The following is a 24,924-nucleotide window of genomic DNA, read 5'->3' as shown; positions in this document are numbered from 1 at the left end:
ATGGCCTACTCCTGCTCCTATTTCTTATGTTCTTAAATTAATTACTGTTGAGAGACTGGAAATTAAAAATTAGATTGTAGGTAGTAACTTGTTTGCTCTGAATACATTTTTACAGCCCAAATTTCAGTTGCCTTTTGATATAACTGGTTTATGACTTCCCCTGAATTAACTAAATACAAGTATAAACAATTTGTTTTGGGGGAATATATTTTACATGAACACATAAGAACATAACATAAGAAATAGGAACAGGAGTCGGCCATACGGCCCCTCGAGCCTGCTCCGCTATTTAATATGATCATGGCTAATCCGATCATGGACGCTGGTCCACTTCCCTGCCCACTCCCCATAATCCCTTATTCTCTTACCGTTTAAGAAACTGTCTCTTTCTGTCTTAAATTTATTCAATGACCCAGCTTCCACAACACTGGCAGCAAATTCCACAGATTTACAACCCTGAGAGAAGAAATTTTGTCCTCATCAGTTTTAAATGGGAGGCCCCTTATTCTAAGATTATGCCCTCTAGTTCTAGTCTCCCCTATCAGTGGAAACATCCTCTGCATCCACTTTATCAACTTCTTATAAAGGCGGTATATCATAGCTCTAATGCTGGGTTGTCCAAACTACTGCTCGTGGGCTTCTTGCAGGCAGGCCGTGGCAATGGCCCAGTTACACCATTTTAAATGCTAATATTTCTGTATTGCTGATTTGGCTTTTGTATTTCTGGTGGTTTGGAAATGATTGATTTTTCACTTATGGATTTGGGATTTATCGCCCAAAGATGGAGCAGTGACTGGTAAAACGAGTGTCCTCTTCAGTAAAGTAATTTGGTCTTTTGTATTGTAGTTGTGTACGTGGCCTGTGGCACTCCTTAGTAAGCCACACATTGGCCCTTGAGAAAAAGTTTGGACACCCCACTATAATGTGACAGGAATACATGGCCCTGATTTTACATCAGAGTTTGATATTAGTCAAGTTACCATGAGGTTGTCAAATGGGCTAACCGTTCAGTGACTGAATTTTGTTTGTTACCTTAGCTCAGTGGTAGCACTCTCGCCCCTGTTGCAAGATTTGTCGGTTTGTGTCCCACTCAAGACTTGAGCATACAATTTAGTCTAAATTTCAGTAAAATACTGAGTGAGTGTTGCACTGTCGGAGGTGCCGCTTTACAGATGAGATGTTAAACCGAGGCCCCGTTTTCCAACTCCGGTGTATGTAAAAGATCCTACTGCACTATCTGAAGAAGAGCAGGGGGTGTTCTCTCCAGCGTCCTGGCCAATATTTATCCCTCAACCTACATCACTAAAACAGATTTATATGGTCATTATCATATTGATGTTTGTGGGTGACTGGATTGGACGTCACCAAGATCCAGGTCGCTGATTGGAGCGTGGGCAGGTACAGCAGGAGCGGCGAGGTTGGGCGCTGGAGGGGCGAGTGATCGTAGAGAGACATGATCAGGGCCCAACAGAGGCGTGAGTTCGAGGCCCAGAAGAGGTGAGGGTGCAGGGGCAGCACAAGCCAGCCCACACTGCAATATGTGTGCGCACTAGGTCCGTGCAGCAGAGCTGGTCTCCAGTTGTCTTGGTTAAACCTTGCCACGGAACCAAGACCTTGCTCTGTCAAGCCCGTGTGGAGGTTGGTGTGCAATGGCCACCATACGTTTAAAAAAAAATAATAATAAATCCACGCACAGGCATCTTCCACCCATCAAGATTTAGTTCTGGACCTGGAATATTAGGTCCTTCATTGAAACACCTGTCAACTTTTTGCCGTGGAAGCAAGTCATCCTCGTTTCGAGGGACTGCCTATGATGATGATGATGTTTGTGGGACCTTGCTGTACACGAATAGGCAGCTGCATTTCCCTATGTTACAACAGTGACAACACTTCAAAAGTACTTTTGTTGGCTGTAACGCACCTTGGGATGCCCTGAGTTCGTGAGAGCGCGATAGAGATGTAAGTTGTCTTTTTGTAATTATCTGTTACATATACAAAAAACATTTTCTGCTTACCCCTTTGCAAATTTGCATTATTTTCTGAAAATTACGATCGTTTTTGGCCAGACGCTTGACTAAAGTCTATTTTTAGTAAATATGAAATTTTGAACTTGTACGTCAAAGTAGTATTCCCAATGCTATACACAAAGAAAAATACTGGAAATCTGAAATAAAAACAATGCTGGAAATAGGCAGCAGGTATTCAGTAAATAATTACTGGTTAATTTTCTGGATCCACGCTCCTCTGATGAAGGATAAACATCCGCAACATTATAACTCGTCTTTTTCTCTTTACAGTTTAACACTGACCTGTTTATTCCCAATATAACATAGCGTCTGATGTTGCTTTTAAGTTTTTGAAGTTCTTTAGTGAAGTGCCCCATATATGTCAATAAAATATAGCTTTCCAAATGTAAATTGTACTTTGCTACTTGGTACAGAATGTCATCGTTATTAAAGCAGTATCGTGTTAGTTTATTGTGTTCAGTTCATCAATAAACCTATAGGCAATTATTTACAACCTCATGTCGTCATTTTGTTAACAGTGAAGGTTGGCTTGCGCCATCCCGATCCAGTTGTGGAGACCAGTTCTTTGTCGAGTGTAACACCACCTGACGTTTGGTATCGGCTCACCCTACAAGAGGAGACCATCGACAGTGGTTGGCTCTCTGCTTTGCAGCTAGAAGCAATTACATATGCTGCTCAGGTATTCTGAGTTTCAAAAAACAAAGGCTTTACTTAAAAATAAGTTGATGCAAAGATCTTCATATTTTCATAATTTAGTGTGTGGCCATTGTTAAACCAGCTACATTGATTATTTATTGTTTGAACCACAGCAACACGAAACATTCCTCCCCAATGGGGATCGTGCAGCCTTCCTGATAGGGGACGGTGCTGGTGTGGGTAAAGGAAGAACCATTGCTGGCATTATTTTTGAGAATTACCTCCTTGGTAGAAAAAGGTCACTATGGTAAGCAGAAATGAGTATTTATCCAAAATCTGAAAAGCAGATTTCTTGTAGTTGGCTCCAGTTAAAGTTCTGTGCTCATTAACAGGTTTAGCGTATCCAATGACTTGAAGTATGACGCTGAAAGAGACCTGAGGGACATTGGAGCAAAAAATATCCAGGTTCATGCACTGAATAAGGTAATTTACTGAACAATTCCTCCGTACAAAGGGACACCTTCATATTGAAGGAGCAGTGGTCCATTTATTTGGCATGAGTTTTGTGACGTCCTCTGCTGCACACTTTTGAGGTTTTAAAATTGTTATTGCATTGTCCTCCCAGTGACTAAGCCCATTAATATATCCTTCTACTCAAAAATACTCCTGGATATAAATTTTCTCTCGTTGCCACGTTCGTATTAATGGCTCTTTGAACCACCCACTGGACGGCCTGGGTTGGGTTGACTTGTTTAGCCCCAGGAGTGGACATGTTCTCCATAAAGCATTCCTCTTTGGATGATCAAGAAATGGGAATTCCCAGTGAAGGCTGCATCCTGTCACTCTGGCCAGTAAATATTGCTTTATGGCACAGCATTTTAACTGACTGACATTACCCGCTAAATTTTAACCACATGCTAAGTGATGCTTCCCTAAAAAGCAACTGATGTCTGTAATTTTTATTTATAAATGCTTGTTGCAGTAACAAACATTTCACTTTGGCCATTCTTTGAGATGTCCTCCCTGCATTACTTTTGCGAGAACTATGTGTACTCTCATAAGACCCTTTTGAATTCATTTCCCTTCAAACTCAGCTGAAATTAGTTCAGAATTGTGGCCCATATCCATTAATTCAAAGCTGCTCAATGCGAAATTAAAACATGTTTGGCCAAGATCTGCATGCAGCACAACTGCAGATTGTGTTACAATGTCAGGATGTTTTGTGATGTATTCCAGGGTGCCGAGAAATTTACTGCACCTCTTGTCCTCCAATCCCACTCATGAAGGTGCTATTATTTGTGATTCCGTGGGCGAAGCTTGCCCTGTGGAGCCTTGTTCAAGTGGCCATTTTTATTGTGTAAACCTAAACGGTAATTGGTTATTCGATCAAGTGGGGGTATAGTTGAATCCAATCCAGATTATCAGCAGGAATCCTGACTGATTTTTCCTTCTCGCCTGGGGTGCTGAGGCCAAATGCAGTATCATTATTGCAGTTATTACCTGGATCAGCTGGTCCAGTGCAGACCAGGAATTGAACCCAAGAGTTCTTGGGCTATTGGATGTAGTCTTTTGCAGCAGTGTTCATCATGGCCTGTAATCCCACCCACAATTGTCCCCACGCTCACTGTCTATCAAACTTGGGTCAGATACCGGAGGATGAAACAGTTTTCTGGTAGCAGTTAACCACCAGAGAAGAGGAGAAGAGGAGTAGGGGAGTAAATGTGAATTTTTTTGTTAGACTAAAAAGCATGGATTGGGGAGATGTGAGGGGTGAGGGGGTGCGGGTGTGGTTGGGGGTGGGGGGAGATTGGTTTCTCTTGTTTTGTAAACATGGTATCTAATTTCTTATTTGACTGGAATATTGTTAACTCATTGCCAGCTGCTCCAGGGATTCAAATCATCATAGCTGCAACATTTTACCCTTTTCGCTAGCACTTTGACTCGAACTAAAATTTAGAGTAAAAGCTGCTTCTTATGGCAGCACTAGTTTTATTACTGTTACCCAATATTTTACCTAAATTAATGCTTTCAATTACAGTAAGAATTCTGTATGCCCTGACTTGATTTTTTTTTTAGTTTAACCTCCTGCATCCCTCATTTTATTGAGCAACATACTATGTTTATTCCTTTAACCCATTTCTACCTTCATGTCTTGGATCCTGCCATCCAGAGTTGGAAATATGTCGGTTAATAATCATGCTGCATTGCTGTAATGAATTACTGTGGCAGAATCGGAGTGAAACTTGGTGATTACACTTGCAGCAAAATATATTTTAACAGTATAAATATTTACACCATGTTTTCATTCCAGTTCAAATATGGAAAGATCTCTTCCAAACAAAATGGAAGTGTGAAGAAAGGTGTAATTTTTGCAACATACTCTTCACTAATTGGTGAAAGTCAATCGGGTGGAAAATATAAAACTAGGTTAAAGCAGCTTCTGCACTGGTGTGGTGAAGACTTCGATGGAGTGGTATCCTTTTTGGCAGAAGCGAAATTGAAGTATAACTGGTGCTCTGCATTACTGTAATCTGTTTCTGCAAGTGACTGAAATCAAAATGTCAATTTTGCACAAAGATGTATTTAATGCAGAAATTGAATATTGCTGTAATTACTAGCTGCTTCACCGGTACCCAGTTTGCTTAATTATAAAGTGCATGATTATTTAACTTGTTATATGTGGCAGAGGAGAAGAACGCCGTTTTCTTTTGCTGCATCTTTACAGCCTTTGACACAGTTGACCACATCATCTTCCTCCAAAACTTCTCCTCTCTGTTGTTCAGCTCGGAGGGATGGCCCTCAATTGGTTCTACTCAAGCCTATCTGACCATAGCCAGAGCGCATCTATCCACTCCTATACAGTCAGCATGAAAGTCTGCCAAGGATGCATCCTTGGCCCCTTCTCATAAACATGTTGCCCCTTGGCAGCATCATCCACAGATATAAGGTCAAGTTTCACATGATAACACCCAGCTCTATTGCTCCACCACGTCTCTTGAACCCACCACTGCCTCTGTGCTGTCAGACTTCTTGTCAGTCATCCGGTCATTGTTGAAGTGCAGCTTCCTTCCAATAAACATTGGAATGACTGAAGCCATTGTCTTGGGCACTCACCAACAGTTCCATTCCCCTCGTGCCAAGCAATACATTTGGCAACCTCTGTCCGATTCAAGCGTGAGCTGAGCAGCCAACTCTACCTTCTCTCTCAAAGACCACTTATTGCAATCTCGGTAACATTGCCCTACAATAGCCCATCTGCTGCCTCCAGGCTTGTCTCCTGTGCTCTCCTGGCCAGGCTCCCATCCTAAGCACACAAGAAATAGGAGCAGGAGCAGGCCATTTGGCTCCTTGAGCCTGCTCCACTATTCAATAAGATCATAGCTGATCTTCATCAATTCCACTTGCCTGCATTATCCCCATATTCCTTGATTTCCTTAATATCCAGAAAGCTATCGATCCCTCTTGGATATACTCAACAACGGAGGCTCCACAGCCCTCTGGGGTAGAAATTCCAAAGATTTGCTACCCTCGGAGTGACGGAATTTCTCATCTCAGTCCTAAATGGCCGACCCCTTATTCTGAGACTGTGACCCCTGGTTCAAGACTCCCCAGCCAGGGGAAACATCCTTCCTGCATCTACCTGTGTAAAGAATTTTATATGTTTCAATGAGATCACCTCTCATTCTTCTGAACTCTTGAGAATATAGGCCTAGTCTACTCAATTTCTCCTCGTAGGACAAGCCCCCCATCCAAGGAATCAGTCTCGTGAACCTTTGTTGCACTCCCTCTATGGCAAGTATATCCTTCCTTGGGTAAGGAGACCAAAACTGTACACAATACTCCAGGTGTGGTCTCACCAGGGCCCTATTATGATTGCAGTAAGACGTCCTTACTCTTGTACTCAAATACTCTTGTAATAAAGGCCAACATACCATTTCTTGCTGTACCTGCATATTAACTTTGTGATTCATGCACAAGGACACTCGGGTCCCTCTGAACACCAACATTTCCCAATTACTCACCATTTAAAAATAAATACTCTGCTTTTCTATTTTTCCTACCAAAGTGGATAACTTCACATTTATCCACATTATATTCCATTTGCCATGTTCTTGCCGACTCACTTAGCCTATCTATATCCCCTTGAAGTCTCCTTGAATCCTCCTCACACCTAGCTTTGTATCAGCAAACTTGGATATATTGCATTTGGTCCCCTCAGCCAAATCAGATTTGTCAAACATGATTTCCCTTTCATAAATTCCTGTTGACTCTGCCCAATCCTATTATTTTCTGAGTGCCCTGTTACCACTTCCTTAATAATAGATTCTAGCATTTTCCCTACTACTGATGTCAGGCTAACTGACCTGTAGTTTTATCAGTTTCTCTCTCCCTCCTTTCTTAAATCGTGGGGTTACATTTTCTACCTTCCAGTCTGCGGAAGCCGTTCTAGAATCTATAGAATTTTGGAAGATGACAACCAATACATCCACTATCTCTACAGCCACCTCTTTCAAAACCCTAGGATATAGGCTATTCGGTCCAGGGGATTTATCAGCTTTCAGTTCCATTAATTTCTCCAGTGGTATTTTTACAAATACTAATTTCTTTAATTTCCTAATTCTCGCTGGACCCTCGGTTCTCCATAAATTCCGGCAAGTTTTCTGCGTCGTCTTCTGTGAAGATAAACACACAGTATTTATTTAATTTCTCTGCCATTTCCTCTTCCCCATTATAATTTCTACTGTCTCAGCCTGTAAAGGATCTATATTTACTTGCGCTAATCTTTTCCTTTTTCATTCCTATAGAAGCTGTTGCAGTCTGTTTTGATGTCTCGCTCCTTTACTCTCGTATTCTATTTTCCCTTTCTTAATCAATTTCTTGGTCCTCCTTTGCTGAATTCAAAAATACTCCTAATCCTGAGGCTTAATATTTTTGGCAACATTATAAGCCTTTTCCTTTGATCTAATACTATTTTTAACTTCCCGTGTTAGCCACGGTTGGGCCACTTATCATGTGGGGTTTTTTGGCAACATTATAGGAACGTATATTTGTTGTAAATTATGTACTAATTTTTTAAAATGCTATCCATTGCTTGTCTACCGTCATACCTTTTAATTGAGTTTTGCAATCTACCTTAGGCAACTCGCCCCTCATACCTACGTAGTTTGCTTTGTTTAGATTTAAGACCCTAGTTTCGGATTTAATTAAATCATTTTCAAACTCAATATAAAAGAATCGGCACACTTTCCTAAAGGCCCCTTTACTACAAAGTTATTAATTAACTCTTTCTCATTGCACAATACTAGATTTAAAATAGCTTGTTCCCTTGTTGGTTCCTCAACATACTGATCTAGAAACGTATCTTGTATACTACTGCAAATTTGGTTTGCCCAGTCTATATTTAGATTAAAGTCCCCCATGATTACTCTATTACCCATGTTCCATGCACCTCTAATTTCCTGATTTATATACTCTGCCCTACATATTACTACTGTTTGGTAGCCTATAAACAACTCCCACCAATGTTTTCTGTCCCTTGCTGTTTCTGAGCTCCACTCAAAGCTAATTCTACTACAATGCTTGATTTTCGGAAACAAGATCCTTTCTCTCTACTATCTTTATCCCATTCTTTATTATCAGGGCTATCTCTCCCTCCTTTTCCATTTTGCCTATCTCTTCTAAAAGTTAAGTATCCTGGAATATTTAGTTCCCATCGTGGCCACTTTGCAACCATGTCTCCGTAATTGCTATTCGATCAAATGTATTAATTTCTCTGCTATTCATCTATTTTGTTGCGACTGCTTCGCGCATTCAGATGTAGTACGTTTAGCTTTGACTTATTTCTGTACTTCCCTGATGTCACCTTAGTCGCTGATGCCTTATTACCTTTGCTACTCTGTCTTTTCCTGATCCACTCTGCTTATTTTTACCCAAAGCTCTACTCTGCTCTAGAGCCTTGAAATTTCTATTGCTGCTTTTAAATTTACTCTTTCCTGAATTCTCCCACCCCCACTTCATTAGTTTAAAGCCCTGTTTGCTGCCATAGTTATTCGGTTCACCAGGTTGTTGGTCCCAGCCTGGTTTAAGTAGAGCCCGTCCCAACGGAGCAGTTCCCTCTTTCCCCATTACTGGTGCCAGTGCCCCATACACTGAAACCGCTTCATCCAACACCACTCTTTAAGCCACGCATTTAAGCTTCTAATCTGTTTGTCTCTATGCTAATTTGCGCGCGGCTCAAGTAACAATTCAGAGATTATTACCTTTTGAGGTTCTGCTTTTTAATTTGGATTCTAGCTCGTCAAACTCACTCAGCAGAAACTCATTCCTGGTTTTACCTATGTCATTGGTTCCTGCGTGGACTATGACAACAGGATCTGTCTTACCTCCTGACTACTGTCGCCTACCAGTACCACATTCCTTTTTACCCCCCCCCCCCCCCCACTTGAATGGCCCCCCTGTACCACGGTGCTGTGGTCATTTTGCCCATCCTCCCTGCGGTCCTTGTTCCCATCCATACAGGCAGCAAGTTCCTCGGACCTGTTGAACAGGATCAAGGGCTGAGGCTCCTCCATCATTATATTTTGGGTTCCCATATCTTCCTGACTTGCAGTCACACCTTCGTGTCTCTGACAATTGACGCTCTAAAGTACTGCTTAACCTAAGGGATGTGATTGCCTCCTGGAGCAAAGTGTCCAGGTAATCTCGCCCTCCCTGATGCATCGCGATCCCTACAGCTCGGACTCCAGCTCAACAACAAGAGCTGAAATTCTTTGAGCTGCAGGCATTTACCGCAGATGTGGTTGCTTGGGATCTCATTGCTCTCTACCAACTTCCACATGTTGGTTATGATACACTACCATCTCTATCAACCTTATTTTGTTTATATATAATTACAGTATTTATTCAAATAATTATTTGTACTTTTTGTAGTTTTAATTAATTAGTTTAGTTTAAATTATTAATTCAATAAAGTTATAGTAATTAATACACTCCCAGTTCTGAATTTAATCCACTTACCTAACCGGGAGAGCACAAGAGCTGTAATACTCTCCAACCAATCACCTACCTGCTGACATCACTCCTTGTTTTCTGTTTTTTTTTAACTCTCTGTTCGGCTCTCTTTAACCTCCACCTCCCGCTCTGATCCGCCTTCTCCTCTCCGCTCTCTTTATCCGCCACTGCCGTTCAGGTCCTCCTGTGTCTGTCGTACACGCTCTCTGCTGCCTGTATCTTAGCTCATGCAAAGTCCTGCATGCCCTTTACCGCAACGCTTCCAATTTAAAATTCTCATCCTGTGCTTTAATCTCTTCATGGCCTTTCCGTTCCCCCTCTCCTAATCTTCCCCAGCTTCCCTCACCATTAAACATTCCATCATCTGCCTCACACCTCTTGTGCGCCACTCTGCTGTCTCCTTCAGCTGCCGAGACCCTATTCTCGTAAATTCTTCCCCAACTCTACCCACGTCTCTCCTTAAAACCCACCTCTTTGGCCATGCCTTTCGTCATCCAACCTAAGATCTTCTCCATTTGGCTTGATGTTAATTGTCTTCCTTGCATCTCTATGCAGCACATGTTAAGGGCACTACATAAATGCTGGTAGTCTGGTGGAGTAGAATTCGGCAATTGGAGCTGCAGCACCTCACCAGTGTGTGTGTGAATCTAAGACATCTGCTCAGAACACTATTGAAGCTTCATACATTCCTTCTGTCTGGGCGCTGCAGACGTTCAGCTGCAGTTTATTACCATCTTTCATGGTGAATTTGCTGGAATTACAGAAAGCTGTAAGAAGCCTTTGAGTTGCTGTTGGTACCATAGTGAAACTGTTTCAGCACTTGGTCCTCAACCATAAAATGAATCCTCATTATAGTTGCCTCAAGCTGCATGGTCACGTGCTACTTGTGGTACAAATATTTAAAAATGCCCTTGACTGAATTATTTCAGATAGTGTTTGACGAATGCCACAAAGCTAAGAACTTGTCTCCAGTTGGTTCCTCGAAACCTACAAAAACCGGTCTGGCTGTGCTGGAACTGCAGAACAAATTGCCAAAGGCCAGGGTGGTGTATGCCAGTGCTACAGGTATACAAACTGCATTATGGTTGATTGAATAAGGGGTGATCTCATTAGTGTGTTTAAGATGATTAAAGGCGTTGATAGATAGATAGATAGAGAAATTCTTACCTCCGGGGAATCCAGACCAAGGGGGCAAAACCTTAAAATTAGAGCTAGGCTGTTTGTCAAGAAGCACTTCACACAAATGGTAGCAGTAATCTGGTACTCTTTCACCCGCCCCCCCCCACCCCCACCCAAAAAAAAAAAGCTTTTGAGACTGGGTCAATGAAACATTTCAAGAGGTTGATGGATTTTTGTTAGGCAAGGATATTAAGAGTTACAGAACTGAGACTGCAAGATGGAGTTCAGCTACAGATCAGACAGGATCTAATTGAATGGGAGAACAGGTTCGAGAGGCTGAATGGCCTACTCCTATTCCTATGTTTCATTTAACTGTAAATGTAAATTATAATAATACACTGACAGACCCTTCTCTCCATTGCACTTTAGAAAAAATAGTGCAGGAATGTTGGAGTGTTTTTCTGTGAAACTACTTCGCACTTCAGGGCGTGGCACATCAGTGTTCCGTTAACAGTGTAGCAGTTCCTTTTTGTTGGAATTCTGGAGCATCTTTTGGACTTTTGAACAGTGGATTCTTCTATTGCACTTCAATAAACTGTCGTCCTTCAAAATAGGTGCATCGGAACCACGCAACATGGCTTATATGAATCGACTTGGAATCTGGGGTGAGGGTACACCCTTCAAGGAATTCAATGATTTTATTCAAGCTGTGGAAAGGAGGTAAAATAAGATCCACTATCGGCAAAATAGTTAAACAATACAGTTTCCAATTTCACATTTGTATGAATTCCATGATGAGCTGCAACAGCTGTTCCCCAATGTTTTTTTAAACTCTGAATTAAATAGGTTGTAAAAAATGTCAGAGCAGCTTCATGTCTAAGTAATTACTGGAGGGAGGGGAGTGCAAGAAACGATCTCCATGGAGTCCATCTCTGCTGAGCTGATCTTGGCTGCTCTTTCTGCTGCCAGTGCCATAAAGTTGCCTTGGGAGGGGAATGTGGAGATAAGGTCTCCAATTCCTGTTTGTGTTTTGCGGGAAAATGCCTAGCTCCTCCTAGACGGCGCCTCATAGCAGCCCAGTGAGATCGGTAACCCCCTTTCTAATGAACGAAAGTGTGAACTTGAATCATAACAGTCTGTACTCCGTCTTGGAATTCTGTTACTTCTGAACAGAATTCTCAAATAACAGCTATATTTTCACACATGCCTATTTATTTTGTGCGTGATACAGTTATTATACAATGACTAGGAATATGTGCATGCAATGATTTTGTTTAATTTTTTTCTTTAATAAATTAGAGGTGTTGGGGCAATGGAAATCGTTGCCATGGATATGAAGCTAAGGGGAATGTACATAGCAAGACAACTGAGCTTTTCTGGAGTAACCTTCAAAATTGAAGAAGTCCCCCTCAGTCAAGATTACATCAAGATGTATAATAAAGCGGTTAAACTGGTAAGGCATTGTGTAAACTTCAGACGTTTCATTGGATGCATGTGAAAATAGGAACGGAAACTGCTGTGGCCCACAGTCACCACTTTGTTCATATAAAAAGGTTCTTTAGCAGCTGTTGTGAAAATATAAGTTTAAACGGCCAAAGTCCATTCAGTAGCGTTTGGTTTGTACTTTGAAGCTGCTGATTTTAGATCTTGACTGCATTGGTGGTTTCCATACATGGTCATAAATTCCTGCTCCATAGTGTGAGGGAGGTGAAAAATCAATGCTGTAGCAATAGGTTGCCTGTAAACGATTTTAATTGACCCAACATTTGAACCGAATACATCCCCCCCACCCCCCCCGCCACATTTGAACCGAATACCCCCCCTCATCTTCTGATTATCTCCTTTCATGATAGGAGTCTTGCTCGGTGCTGAAGTTTGGAGCTGATCAGTTAGACCAGTCTCAAATTCGAAGATGAGCGTTGGATGAATCTTAAAAACTTGCTGACTTCTGTGATCCTCCAAGATTTATTGGGAGCCTGGGATCGGGTGCATTGGGGTATAGTAGTATCAAGCCAACTATTAGCAGCCTTAGTGCAGGGAGCAGAGCTGATGGTAAGCACTACTCCTGAATTTCATGCATAAAGCGTGGAACAGCAAGGCACTAGTTTCTGCTTCCACAGATAATATAAAATTGTATCCTGTATCCCTACATATTCATCTTCTTTAGAAAGTTCTGTGTAAATGCAAAAGTAATTCATCAAAACTGTGGTGCGTGTTGCAAGATTCCAAAGTTCGTGGAACCGCTCCCTCCCCCCCCCATGGAAGAAATCTACGAGTTTTAACCAAGTTTGGGATTTTTACGGTGAATGTTGGGTCTGAGAATAGGGCTGCAAGAAAAGGGGTGGGTTCAATCTCTAAAAGGCCAGTTTGGATATTGGAGCTAATCAAGCTGTCTGGGGGCATTTGAGTTAATCAAATTGTCTCGAAACCTGCCCCGAGAAGACATTTACATTTTAACAATCGATCATCACCACCCTCTACAGTGTATAAAGAAAAGGCAAGGACTCTTAATTTCTACAGCGCCTTTCACAACCTCAAGACACCCCAAAACGCTTTGCAGCCAGTGAAATACTTTTGAAGTGTTGTCACGGTAATGAAGGAAACACAGTAGTCAAATTGCACACATCAAGCTCCCATAAACAGCAATGTGATAATGATCAGATAATCTGTTTTTTTTTAGTGATGGTTGAAGCATAAATATTGGGAGAACTTCCTTACTCTTTGAATAGTGCCCTAGAGTCTTTATATCCACCTGAGGGCAGACAGTGCCCTGGTTTAACATCTTGTCTGAAAGTCAGCATCTCCGACAATGCTGTACTCCCTCAGTGCTGCTCTAGATTGTCAGCCAGAGTGGAACTTGAACCCACAACCTTCTGCCTGAGGTGAGCATGCTACCACAGAGCTCAGGCTGACACCACATGCCATCACTATATCCACAGTATTCGATGGCAGGTGACCCACTCTGTGTTTCCTCCTTGACGTCGCTCCCCAAGATGCCAGCAACATAATAACCATGTCCCAAGAATTTTTTTATCATTTGTTATGAGGATGTGGGTCCCTGTTTGCAGTGGTAGGCTGCCTGGAGCTGCTGCAGTGTTTATAACTATGCTGTGTAACCTTTAATCCTGTTTACAACCAGATATTTACCGAGCTCTTTGCAGAGAGGAATTAATTATTGCTGTATCTACTGGGCATGTGTTCTGTGTATCTGACTTTTGGGTAGAGGAGTGGAACGTGAGGATTTAAAAAAAGAATGAAACGGTCTTGAATTGTCAAAGTTTAGAAAAGCTGACTTTTTCTTTTCAGTGGGTGGAAGCCAGGGAGAAATTTCAGATGTCAGCGGAGCTGATTGATGCAGAGCAGCGGATGAAGAAGTCCATGTGGGGACAATTCTGGTCGGCACATCAGAGGTTTTTCAAATATCTCTGCATCGCTTCCAAAGTTAGGAGAATAGTACAACTTGCCCGGGAGGAGATCAAAAATGGAAAGGTAAGGGGACACTGGTTCAAGCTAATGAATGACACATATAGGACTGATGTCAGAAAATTCTTCCTTGCATGCTGCGATCAATGTGTGGAATGGAACTCTAGGTCATAAATATGCGATAGTTACCAATAAATCCAATAGGGAGTTCAGGAGAAACTTCTTTACCCAGAGAGTGGTGAGAATGCGGAACTTGCTACCATAGGGAGTGGTTGAAGTAATTAGCATAGATACATTTTTCCCTGGTTGGAGTGTCTAAAACTAGGGGGCACAGTCTCAGGATAAGGGGTAGGCCATTTAAGGCTGAGATGAGGAGGAGTTTCTTCACTGAGGATTGTGAATCTTTGGAATTCTCTGCTGCAGAGGGCTGTGGATGCTGAGTCTCTGAATATATTCAAGGCAGAGATAGATAGACTTTTAGAGTTTAGGGCAATCAAGGGAAATGGAGATCGGGTGGGAGAGTGGAATTGAGGTCGATGATCCGCCATGTTCTTATTGAACATAAGAATATAAGGAATAGGAGCAGGAGTAGGCCATTTGGCTGATCTGATCTTGGGCTCAGCTCCACTTGCCTGCCTGCTCCCCATAACCCTTCACTCCCTTATTGTTCAAAAATCTGTCTATCTCCTCCTTAAATATATTAACTGACCCAGCCTCCACAGCTCTCTGGGGCAGAGAATTCCACAGATTTACGACCCTCAGAAAATAAATTCCTCCTCATCTCAGTTATAAATGGGCGACCCCTTATTCTTAAACTATGCCCCCTTGTTCTAAATTCCCCCACGAATGGAAACATCCTCTCTGCATCTACCCTGTCAAGTCCCCTCAGTATCATATGTTTCAATAAGATCACCTCTCATTCTTCTAAACTCCAATGAGTATAGGCCTAACCTTCTCAACCTTTCTTCATAAGTCAACCCTTTCATTTAAGAATCAACCTAGTGAACTTCCTCTGAACTGCCTCCAATGCAAGTATATCCCTTAACTGGCAGAGCAGGCTCAAGGGGCCTACTCCTCATATTTCTTATGTTCTTATTTAAGGAGAAGCTAGATCAGTGCATGAGGGCGAAAGGAATAGAAGGATATGCTGATGTGGGTGGGAGGAGGCTCTGGAGCATAAACACTGGCCTGGACCAGTTGGGTTGAAATTGCCTGTTTCTGTGCTGTAGACATGATGCAACTTCCAGATAGAGTAGTGGAAATCCTAGTATTCTTAAGAAACTAGTGTATGCTGAAATGGCGTGAATTTAAGATGAATTAAAATAGACTGGTCTTTTTCTTAATTATCTCACTATATTTAGGCATCCGTTTTACCTTCAACGAGAGAAGACACTAACTGCGAGCTTAATGTGAGCTTAAAGGCTGTGGACAGTTCTTTTTTAACCTTACTAGGGAGAGCAAGCCTCGAGTACGGAAGAATGTTATTGCCACAGATGACCTCTGCATCCATAGTTTAAGTAAAGCTGAAAGTGCTGCAGGTTATACAAAATAAAATGTAGCAAATGTAATCCAGCAAAAGCACTCCTCAGCTGTAACTGTCAGTAACAGTACTGTAAAATGTCCATTAGTGTTGCATTTTTGATATAAAAACAGGCTTGAAATGTGACTTGCCCACTGGGTTCTTTTTTTAAAAAAAAAAAGGGGGACAAGTCCGACTGCGGCAACTACAGTGGAATCTCCCTGCTATCAGTCACTGGGAATGTTGTCCCTAGAGCTCTCAACCGTCTTCTCCCTGTAGCCGAGAAGCTCCTCCCGGAATCACACTGCAGATTTCGTACCCTACGGGCACAACGGACATTATCTTTGCAGCGTGACAGCTGCAGGAAAAATGCAGGGAGCAGCGCCAGCCCTTATACATGGCCTTTTTCGATCTTACAAAGACCTTAGACTCTCACGGTTGACAGTGTCAATGGAGCGTCCTCCTCCGTTTCGGATGCCCCTAAAAGTTTGTCAACATCCTTCGCCTGCTCCACGACGACATGCAGGCTGTGATCCTTGCCAACGGATCCATACATTACAGACCCAATCCATGTCCGGACCGGGGTCAAACAAGGCTGTGTCATCACTCAAACCCTCTTTTCACTCTTCCTTGCAGCCATGCTCCACCTCACAGTCAACAAGCTCCCCCGCTGGAGTGGAACTAAACTACAGAACCAGTGGGAAGCTGTTTAACCTTCGCTGCCTCCAGGCCAGGTCCAAGATCACCCCAACCTCTGTCGTTGAGCTACAGTACGCAGACGACGCGTGCGTCTGCGCACATTCTGAGGCTGAACTCCAGGATATAGTTGATGTATTCACTGAGGCATATGAAAGCATGGGCCTTACGCTTAACATCTGTAAGACAAAGGTCCTCCAGCAGCCTGTCCTCGCCGCACAGCACTATCCCCAGTCATTAAGATCCATGGCACGGCCCTCGACAACGTGGACGATTTCTCATACCTCGGGAGCCTCTTGTCAACAAGAGCAGACATTGATGCGGAGAGTCAACACCACCTCCAGTGTGCCAGTGCAGCCTTTGGCTGCCTGAGGAAAAAAGTGTTCGAAGACCAGGCCCCCAAATCTACCACCAAGCTCATGGTCTACAGGGCTGTAGTAATACCCGCCCTCCTGTATGGATCAGAGGCATGGACGATGTACAGAAGACACCAAGTTGCTGGAGATCTATCACCAACGATGTCTCTGCAAGATCCTGTAAATCCCCTGGGAGGACAGGCGCACCAACATCAGTGTCCTCGACCAGGCTAACATCCCCAGCATTTGAAGTACTGACCACACTCGATCAGTTTCGCTGGACAGGCCACATAGTTCGCATGCAGTCATGAGACTCCCTAAGCAAATGCTCTATATGGAGCTCCTTCACGGCAAACGAGCCAAAGGTGGGCAGAGGAAACGTTAAAAGGACACCCTCAAAGCCTCCCTGAAAAAGTGCGACATCACCTGACACCTGGGAGCCCTTGGCCGAAGACCGGCCTTGGTGGAGAAAGTGAATCAGGGAGGGCGTGGAGCTCTTCGAATCTCAACGCCGAAAGCGTGAAGAGGTCAAGTGCAGGCAGCAGAAGGAGCATGCGGTAAACCAGTCCCACACACCCCTTCCCTCGGCGAATATCTGTCCCACCTGTGAGAGTCTGTGGCTCTCGTATTGGGTTGTTCAGCCATCAGAGAACTCACTTCAGGAATGGAAGCAAGTCTTCCTCGATTCCGAGGGACTGCCTATGATGATGATGATCTAGCAAGTTTTCATTGTGGTGCACTAGAAATGGGGTTGAATTTGGTTTGGGGGTTGAAGAATTTCTGGAGACTGGTTTTAAAGAAAACGGAATAATTTATAAGAGCATGTTATTTTCAGTTTACACGTCTTAGTTCCAGGATTTCTGCTGGAGTATTCCACAAGAGCAGAAATGGCTGAGAAGATTGGTTGAATATTTTTTAAATTCTGAAAAGTTTAGATTTAAAAAAAATATATATATCTTTGGGGAGTTGTGGGTGAGGGGTCATCACTTTAAAATTGTTACTAATAGAGGGGGTAGAGGTTAGAAGACATTTCTTCTCACATTGAAGAATGAAATGCTTTGCTACAAGTGGTGGTTGAGTCATGGACCAATGCTCTTTTGAGAGAAAATTGAGTGAGTAGTTGATGCAGAGAAAGTTGCAAGGCCACAGGGCGAGATGGAGGAATAGGATTCGTTTTGGATTTCTCTAGCAAGAGCCAGCACAGACACACCTGTGGATACGGTCTTCAAACTAACACGTGGCTTTACAGTGCTTGAATACATTGTGGTCAGTCATTTTCAACTGGCCTTCTCTATGCAGCATGTTGCCTCGTGTTTTGAAGAGTCTGCATAGCTATTCAGTGACAGCCCGGCAACTACACCTCCAGATCACTGCAAGGGGCCCTTCTGGTCGTGAAGCTTCATTGTGATGGCTTCACTCACCTTGTAGGAATCTCAGCCGGGATAGGCTGTGGTTACTAGGTGACTTTGTTGAGGTGTTTGTCCACAATGATGGACCACCTATTCAAAATTTATCAAGGAGCTTGTGCCATCTCTGCCTGTTCTTTGCCTTGCCTGTAATAAAAGATGGTATTATTCACACCCTTCAGAATTGTAGTATGAGTATACTTGGGCCATTCGTGCATCATGGCGCTTTGTGTCATTCTGGTCTGCACTGGATTGGATTTCATCAGCTTTTATATTCCAATGATCTTTCATTTGTCACAACTTGGGTTGAATCAGAGCACTAATAGGAGCAGGAGTAGGCTATTTGGCCCCTCAAGCCTGCTCCGCCATTCAATAAGATCATGGCTGATCTGATCATGGACTCGGCTCCACTTCCCCGCCCGCTCCCCATATCCCTTTACTCCCTTATCGCTCAAAAGTCTGTCTATCTCCGCCTTAAATATATTCAATGACCCAGCCTCCCCAGCTCTCGGCTAGAGAATTGCATAGATTTACAATCCTCTGAAAGAAGAAATTTCTCCTCACCTCCATTTTAAATGGGCGGCTCCTTATTCTAAGACTGTCCCCTAGTTTTAGTTTTAGTTTCCCCTGAGTGGAAATATCTCCTCTGCATCCATCTTGTCGAGCTCCCTCATTATATCTTGCGTGTTTCGATAAAGTCACCTCTCATTCTTTTGAATTCCAGTGTGTATAGGCACAACCTACTTAACCTATCCTCATAAATCAAACCCCTCATCTCTGAAATCAACCTAGTGAACCTTCTCTGAACAGCCTCCAATGCAAGTATATCCTCCTTAAATACGGAGACCAAAATTGTATGTAGTACTCCAGGTGTGGCCTCACCAAAACCCTGTATAGTTGTAGCAGGACTTCTCTGCTTTTATACTCTATCCCCCTTGCAATAAAGACCAACATTTCATTTGCCTTCCTGATTACTTGCTGTACCTGCATACTAACCTTTTGTGTTTCATGCACAAGGATCCCCAGGTCCCTCTGTACTGCAGCACTTTGCAATTTGTCTCCATTTAAATTATAATTTGCTTTTCTGTTATTTCTGCCTAAATGGATAACCTCACATTTTCCCACATTATACTCCATCTGACAAATTTTTGCCCACTCACTTAGCCTGTCTCTATCCCTTTGCAGATTTTTGTGTCCTCCTCATAATTTGCTTTCCTACCCATCTTTGTATCATCAGCAAACTTGGCTACATTACATTCGGTCCCTTCATCCAAGTCATTAATATAGATTGTAAATAGTTGAGGCCCCAGCGCCAATCCCTGCGGCACCCCACTAGTTACTGTTTGCCAACCGGAAAATGACCCATTTATGCCGACTTTCTGTTAGTTAGCCAATTCTCTATCCATGCTAATATATTACCCCCAACCCTGTGAGCTTTTATCTTGTGCAGTAATCTCTTGTGTGGCACCTTATCGAATGCCTTCTGGAAATCCAAATACACCACATCCACTGGTTCCCTCTTAGCCACCCTGCTCTTTACATCCTCAAAGAACTCCAGCAAATTTGTCAAACATGATTTGCTTTTCATAAAACCATGCTGACTCTGCTTGATTGAATTATGCTTTTCCAAATGTCCTGCTTACTACTTCCTTAATAATGGACTCCAGCATTTTCCCCAACGACAGATGTTAGACTGTTAGTTTCCTGCTTTTTGTCTGCCTCCTTTTTTAAATAGAGGTGTTACATTTGCACTTTTCCAATCCGCTGGGACCACCCCAGAATCCAGAGAATTTTGGTAATTACAACCAATGCAGCCACTAGGTTGTAAGGCATCAGGTCCAGGGGGCTTGTCCGCCTTTATCTTACCTAGTAGTACTTCATTAGTGATCGTGATTTGTATTAAGTTCCTCCCTACCTATAGCCCTTTGATTATCCACGATTGGGATGTTTTTAGTGTCTTCTACCCTGAAGACCGATACAAAATATTTCTTCAAAGTCTCTGCCATTTCCCTGTTCTCCATTATTAATTCCCCAGTCTCATCCTTCAGGGGACCAACATTTACTTTAGCCACTCTTTTTTTTTTTTTCTTTTTATGTACCTGTAGAAACTCTTACTATCTATTTTTATATTTTGTGCTAGTTTACTTTCATAATCTTATCTTCCCAATCCTCCGGCCTCCCACTAGTCTTGGCCACATTGTTTGCCTTTGTTTTTAATTTGATACCCTCCCTTATTTAGTTAGCCACGGATGGTTATCCCTTCTTAGTCTTTCCTTCTCATTGGCATATATATTTGTTGCAAATTATGAAATATCTCCTTAAATGTCTGCCACTGTTCATCGACCGTCCCATTTTTGGTCTACTTTCCCAGTCCACTTTAGCCAACTCTGCCCTCATAACTTTGTAGTCTCCTTTATTTAAGCTTAGGACACTGGTTTGAGAACCAACTTTCTCTCCCTCCAACTGAATTTGAAATTCAACCATATTATGGTCACTCATTCCAAGAGGATCTTTTACTACAAGATCATTTATTAATCCAGCCTCTTTACACAGTACTAGATCTAAGATAGCCTGCTCCCTAATTGGTTCTGCAACGTACTGTTCAAGGAAACTATCTCGGATACACTCCAGGAACAACTCCTCAAGGCTACCCTGGCCAATTTGCTTTGTCCAATCAATATGAAGGTTAAAATCACCCATGATTATTGCCGTTCTTTTATTACAAGCCTCCATTATTTCTTGATTTATACTCTGTCCAACAGTGTGGCTACTGTTGGGGGGCCTATAGACTACACCCACCAGTGACTTTTTCCCCTTATTATTCCTTATCTCCACCCAAACTGATTCAACATCTTGATCCTCTGAGCCAATATCGTTTCTCACTAACTCACTGACCATCCTTTAACAGAGCTACCCCACCTCCTTTTCCTTTCTGTCTGTCCTTCCGAATTGTCAAATACCCTGAATATTTAGTTCCCAGCTTTGGTTACCTTGCAACCACGTCTCTGTGATGGCTATCAGATCATAGTCATTTGTATATCTTTGTGCCATCATATCATCTATTTTGTTATGAATGCTACGTGCATTTAGACAAAGCTTTTAAAAAAAAAAATGTTACCCTTTTTTCCTGCTTATTCCTCTATCCTTCAACATTTCTACATTTTTGCTTTCTAATTCCAGCTTCACTCCCCTCCCTACTGAATCTATTCTCGGGTTCCAATCCCCCTGCCAAGCTAGTTTAAACCCTCCCCAACAGCACTATCGAACCCCACTGCGAGGATATTGATTCCGGCTCTGGAGGTGCAACCCGACCGGCTTGTACAGGTCCCACCTCCCCCAGAAGCGGTCCCAATGCCTCAGGAATCTAAAGCCCCCCCTCCTGCACCATCTCTCCAGCCAAGCATTCATCTGCTCTATCCTCCTTTCTTTGCAGCAGAGTTGGGATCAGAGTTGGCTGTTGTGTGCCCTCTCTAAAACGAATCCTGTGCCAATATTTGATGAAGCTAATTGTGTTCGCAGCAGCCCTCTCGGCGTGCTGAGTTCAATACTGGAGTCCAGTACTGCAGTGGCTCTGATGCATGGCTCCTGTTTGGGTACTGCAGCTGCTTCACGTCTAACGGGCTTTGAGGCAATTTGAGCCAATGTGGCTGGATTGCCAGCAGCTTGGATTGTATCCAATATTCATTGATCCAACAATCTGACCCACACACAGCCCTGGTGCAGGTCATGTTACTTTACAGTGATGTGATTGATCAGCTGCCAGTTCCTGGATTGAGGATCCATTCACAATGTGTGGCACAGTTTAATGTTTATGTTTTGCAGGTAGACTCTAAAAGAGTTTCCATTCACAATGTTCTGTGTGTCTCTTGCTTGTGAAAATTATTAACTGGCTTGTTCTTGATGCATTTTGTTCTCTGAGTATTACTGTAAGCCTTCCTGGAACTTACAGAACCAATGGCATTTCTCCACGAGGAGGCATCCTTTCTAACCTGTGCCTTAAGGTCTAATTGATGAATAGTTTATCTTTTGATGGTGTTGTAGTCAGCCTTGGCTAAGTGATCGCGCCTCTGGCTCGAGCCCTGCTCCAGATACTTGAGCGTGTAATCCAGGCAGACGCTTCCAGTGCTGTACTGAAGGAGTGCGCCACTGTCTGAGATGCCGTCTTTTGGATAAAACGTTAAACTGAGGCCCCGTCTTCCCCCTCGTGGACGTAAAGGATCCCACGGCACTATTCAAAGAGGGGCAGGGGAGTTCTCCCCGGTGTCCTGGCCAAGATTTATCCCTCAACCAACATAATTAAAACAGATTATCTGGTCATTATCTCATTGCTGTTTGTGGGAGCTTGCTGTGTGCAAATTGCCTGCCGTGCTTCCCTACATTGCAACAGTGACGACATTTCAGAAAGTACTTAATTGGCTGTAAAGCACTTTGAGACATCCTGAAGTTGTGAAAGGTGCTAGTAAACTTGAGCAAGTAATCCCGACAGATGCTCCCAGTACTGTACTGATGGAGTGCTGCACTGTCGGAGGTGCCGTCTTTTGGATGAGATGTTAAACCAAGGTGGACATAAAAGATCCCATGGCACTAGGGTTGTGATTCTTTGGAATTATCTACCCCAGAGGGCTGTGGAGGATCAATCTTTGAGTATATTCAAGACAGGGATCGATAGATTTTTGGATACTAAGGGAATCCAGGGATATGGAGATAGTGCAGACAAGTGGAGGTGAGGTAGAAGATCAGCCATGATCTCATTGAATGGCGGAGCAGGCTCGAGGGGCCAAATGGCCTGCTCCTGCTCCTATTTCTTGTTCTTTATAAATGTAAGTTTGTTTTTGCATTGGTCACATCATCTAGATCATGGTAGTGACATAGTCTGTTTTAATTGCCTCACAGTTATTGGGTATTTGCTGAGGCCATTGTGAATCGCGATACCTGTACTCTATCAGCAGAAGGTGTAGTTACTCTGACATTCCACCAGGTGTGTCTCCAGTCAGTCTAGTCTTCATATAGCATCATTGATGCTTTAACAAATGACCTGTTAAGATGCTGGCAAACATCTATATTATTGTCTTTATCCCGTGGCTGTCTACAAAAATCCTGATATTCCATGAAGCCAATGTTGAGTAAAGCCCTTCAGGTGATGGAGGCACTCTGGGTGTTTTATCGCACACCAATTGTAGTCGAGGAGGTGCGAGATTGGGTCGGGATATTCTGGTCATCAAACCGATCTGTACCATTCTATAGTAATTATGGGAGCATCATGCAGCGTTTTTGAAAATCCAACCTGCTGGTATAAACACATGTCTGGTGAAGGTCTCTTAAAAGAAATAGGAATTGCAAAGAGTGATATTTGCTTCTGTTGGTGACTTTTTAAACCCAAGTCCCTGTGCTTTTTTGCTACAGAAGCTGATTGTAACCGTGGCTCAGTAGTAGTATTCTTGTCTGAGAGTTTGAAGGTTATGGGTTCGAGCCCCACTCCAGGCCTTGGGCACACAATCTAGACTTGACACGTCAGTGCTGTACTGAGGGTTTGGTCCTGCCGGCTGTTCTCCCGGTATCCTGACCAACATTTATATCTCAACCAACATCTAAAAAAACATGATCTGGTCAGCCATAGAATTTGTGGGACCGACTGTGAGCAAATTCTCTACAAAACAAGTATATGCATTAATTCGTTGGTGGTGAAGAACTCAGATGTGTGAGCTCGTGAAAGGCCCTGTATAAATTAGAGTTTGTTCTTTCAGTTCAGAGGAGAGTGGTCGATTAAATGAGCCAACTGTGTCCCTATTTTTCATTGCTGTGGCAATACCCCAGCTGATGTCCAGTGAAAGCAGAAATTTGACTGAAAACCAGTTTTGAGACTTGAGATAACAATTTGTATGTCAGCCCTGGATTGATGTGCCTTGTTGGTGCATTTTATGAAAACAATTGAACAGTCAAATGGAAATTATTGGAGCTTTCATGGACTTTTCTATTGAAGTGAAAGGTATACTGTGCTTTCACGCCAGTGAAGGTTACTTTGAGGTGACTGACACAATGCACACAGTTCTTCTTTCATCCTTGACATATGGGTTTGAATCGAGTCCAGGCTTATGGGATGAAAGTCTATGTTCATTGTAAGTGCCTTACATGAAAGGAGTTTGGTGATCCAAGCCTGGGTAATAGTGAATGTGAATGTACAGCAAAACAACAGCCCATAATGTTCTCGTGTCTGAGATCTCAAAGATAACTCGTGTGGACAATGGAAAGGAAATGGTACAGTGGGTGCTATTCTCAACTGGGGTTAAAGGATATTGTTGGGACATAATAGAGAGAGCTTTGCGGTGAGTCTGGTCTGTGCTGTACCTGACTGAATACTGACACAGAGTGACAGAAGTGGATCAGTCCCATTCCCCAGCATTGAGATTTTGGCAAATACATTCACCAAAAAAGCAAATGGGAAATTGTACAGACAGCTGTAAAGTAAAATGATATAACTTGTTCTAATAGTTTTATTTTGGAATTGCTTTTAGTGCGTGGTTATTGGTCTACAATCCACAGGAGAAGCAAGAACCCTTGAAGCCCTGGAGGAGGGTGGTGGTGAACTGAATGATTTTGTTTCAACTGCTAAGTATGTTCACGCAGTATAACAGCCTGTATTTGTAAATTTTCATGTTTTTAAAAGGTGTAAATAGCTGTAGTAATTTATACAAAATGGATAAATTATTGACTGAACTCTTTTGTATAAATGG

General features: G+C 42.8%; 1 protein-coding gene across 4 annotated transcripts in view; it reads left to right on the top strand.

Annotated features, from left to right (window-relative positions):
• Window positions 1-24,924, top strand: part of sbno1 (strawberry notch homolog 1 (Drosophila)) — a 100,184-nt gene that overhangs the window by 33,751 nt on the left and 41,509 nt on the right. For all 4 annotated transcript variants that reach the window (XM_070888162.1, XM_070888165.1, XM_070888161.1 and 1 more), the window contains 9 exons: window positions 2,546-2,706; window positions 2,837-2,970; window positions 3,056-3,146; window positions 4,975-5,136; window positions 10,604-10,739; window positions 11,408-11,513; window positions 12,093-12,246; window positions 14,100-14,282; window positions 24,706-24,803. In XM_070888162.1, coding sequence (XP_070744263.1) covers window positions 2,546-2,706; window positions 2,837-2,970; window positions 3,056-3,146; window positions 4,975-5,136; window positions 10,604-10,739; window positions 11,408-11,513; window positions 12,093-12,246; window positions 14,100-14,282; window positions 24,706-24,803 — 1,225 coding nt within the window. The remainder of the gene's footprint in view (window positions 1-2,545; window positions 2,707-2,836; window positions 2,971-3,055; window positions 3,147-4,974; window positions 5,137-10,603; window positions 10,740-11,407; window positions 11,514-12,092; window positions 12,247-14,099; window positions 14,283-24,705; window positions 24,804-24,924) is intronic.

This window comes from Pristiophorus japonicus, chromosome 8, assembly GCF_044704955.1.
Source record: "Pristiophorus japonicus isolate sPriJap1 chromosome 8, sPriJap1.hap1, whole genome shotgun sequence".
In the NCBI taxonomy this organism is placed as follows: domain Eukaryota; kingdom Metazoa; phylum Chordata; class Chondrichthyes; family Pristiophoridae; genus Pristiophorus; species Pristiophorus japonicus.
The sequence above is the reverse complement of the archived record's forward strand: the minus strand, read 5'-3'. Positions and strand labels throughout refer to the sequence as shown.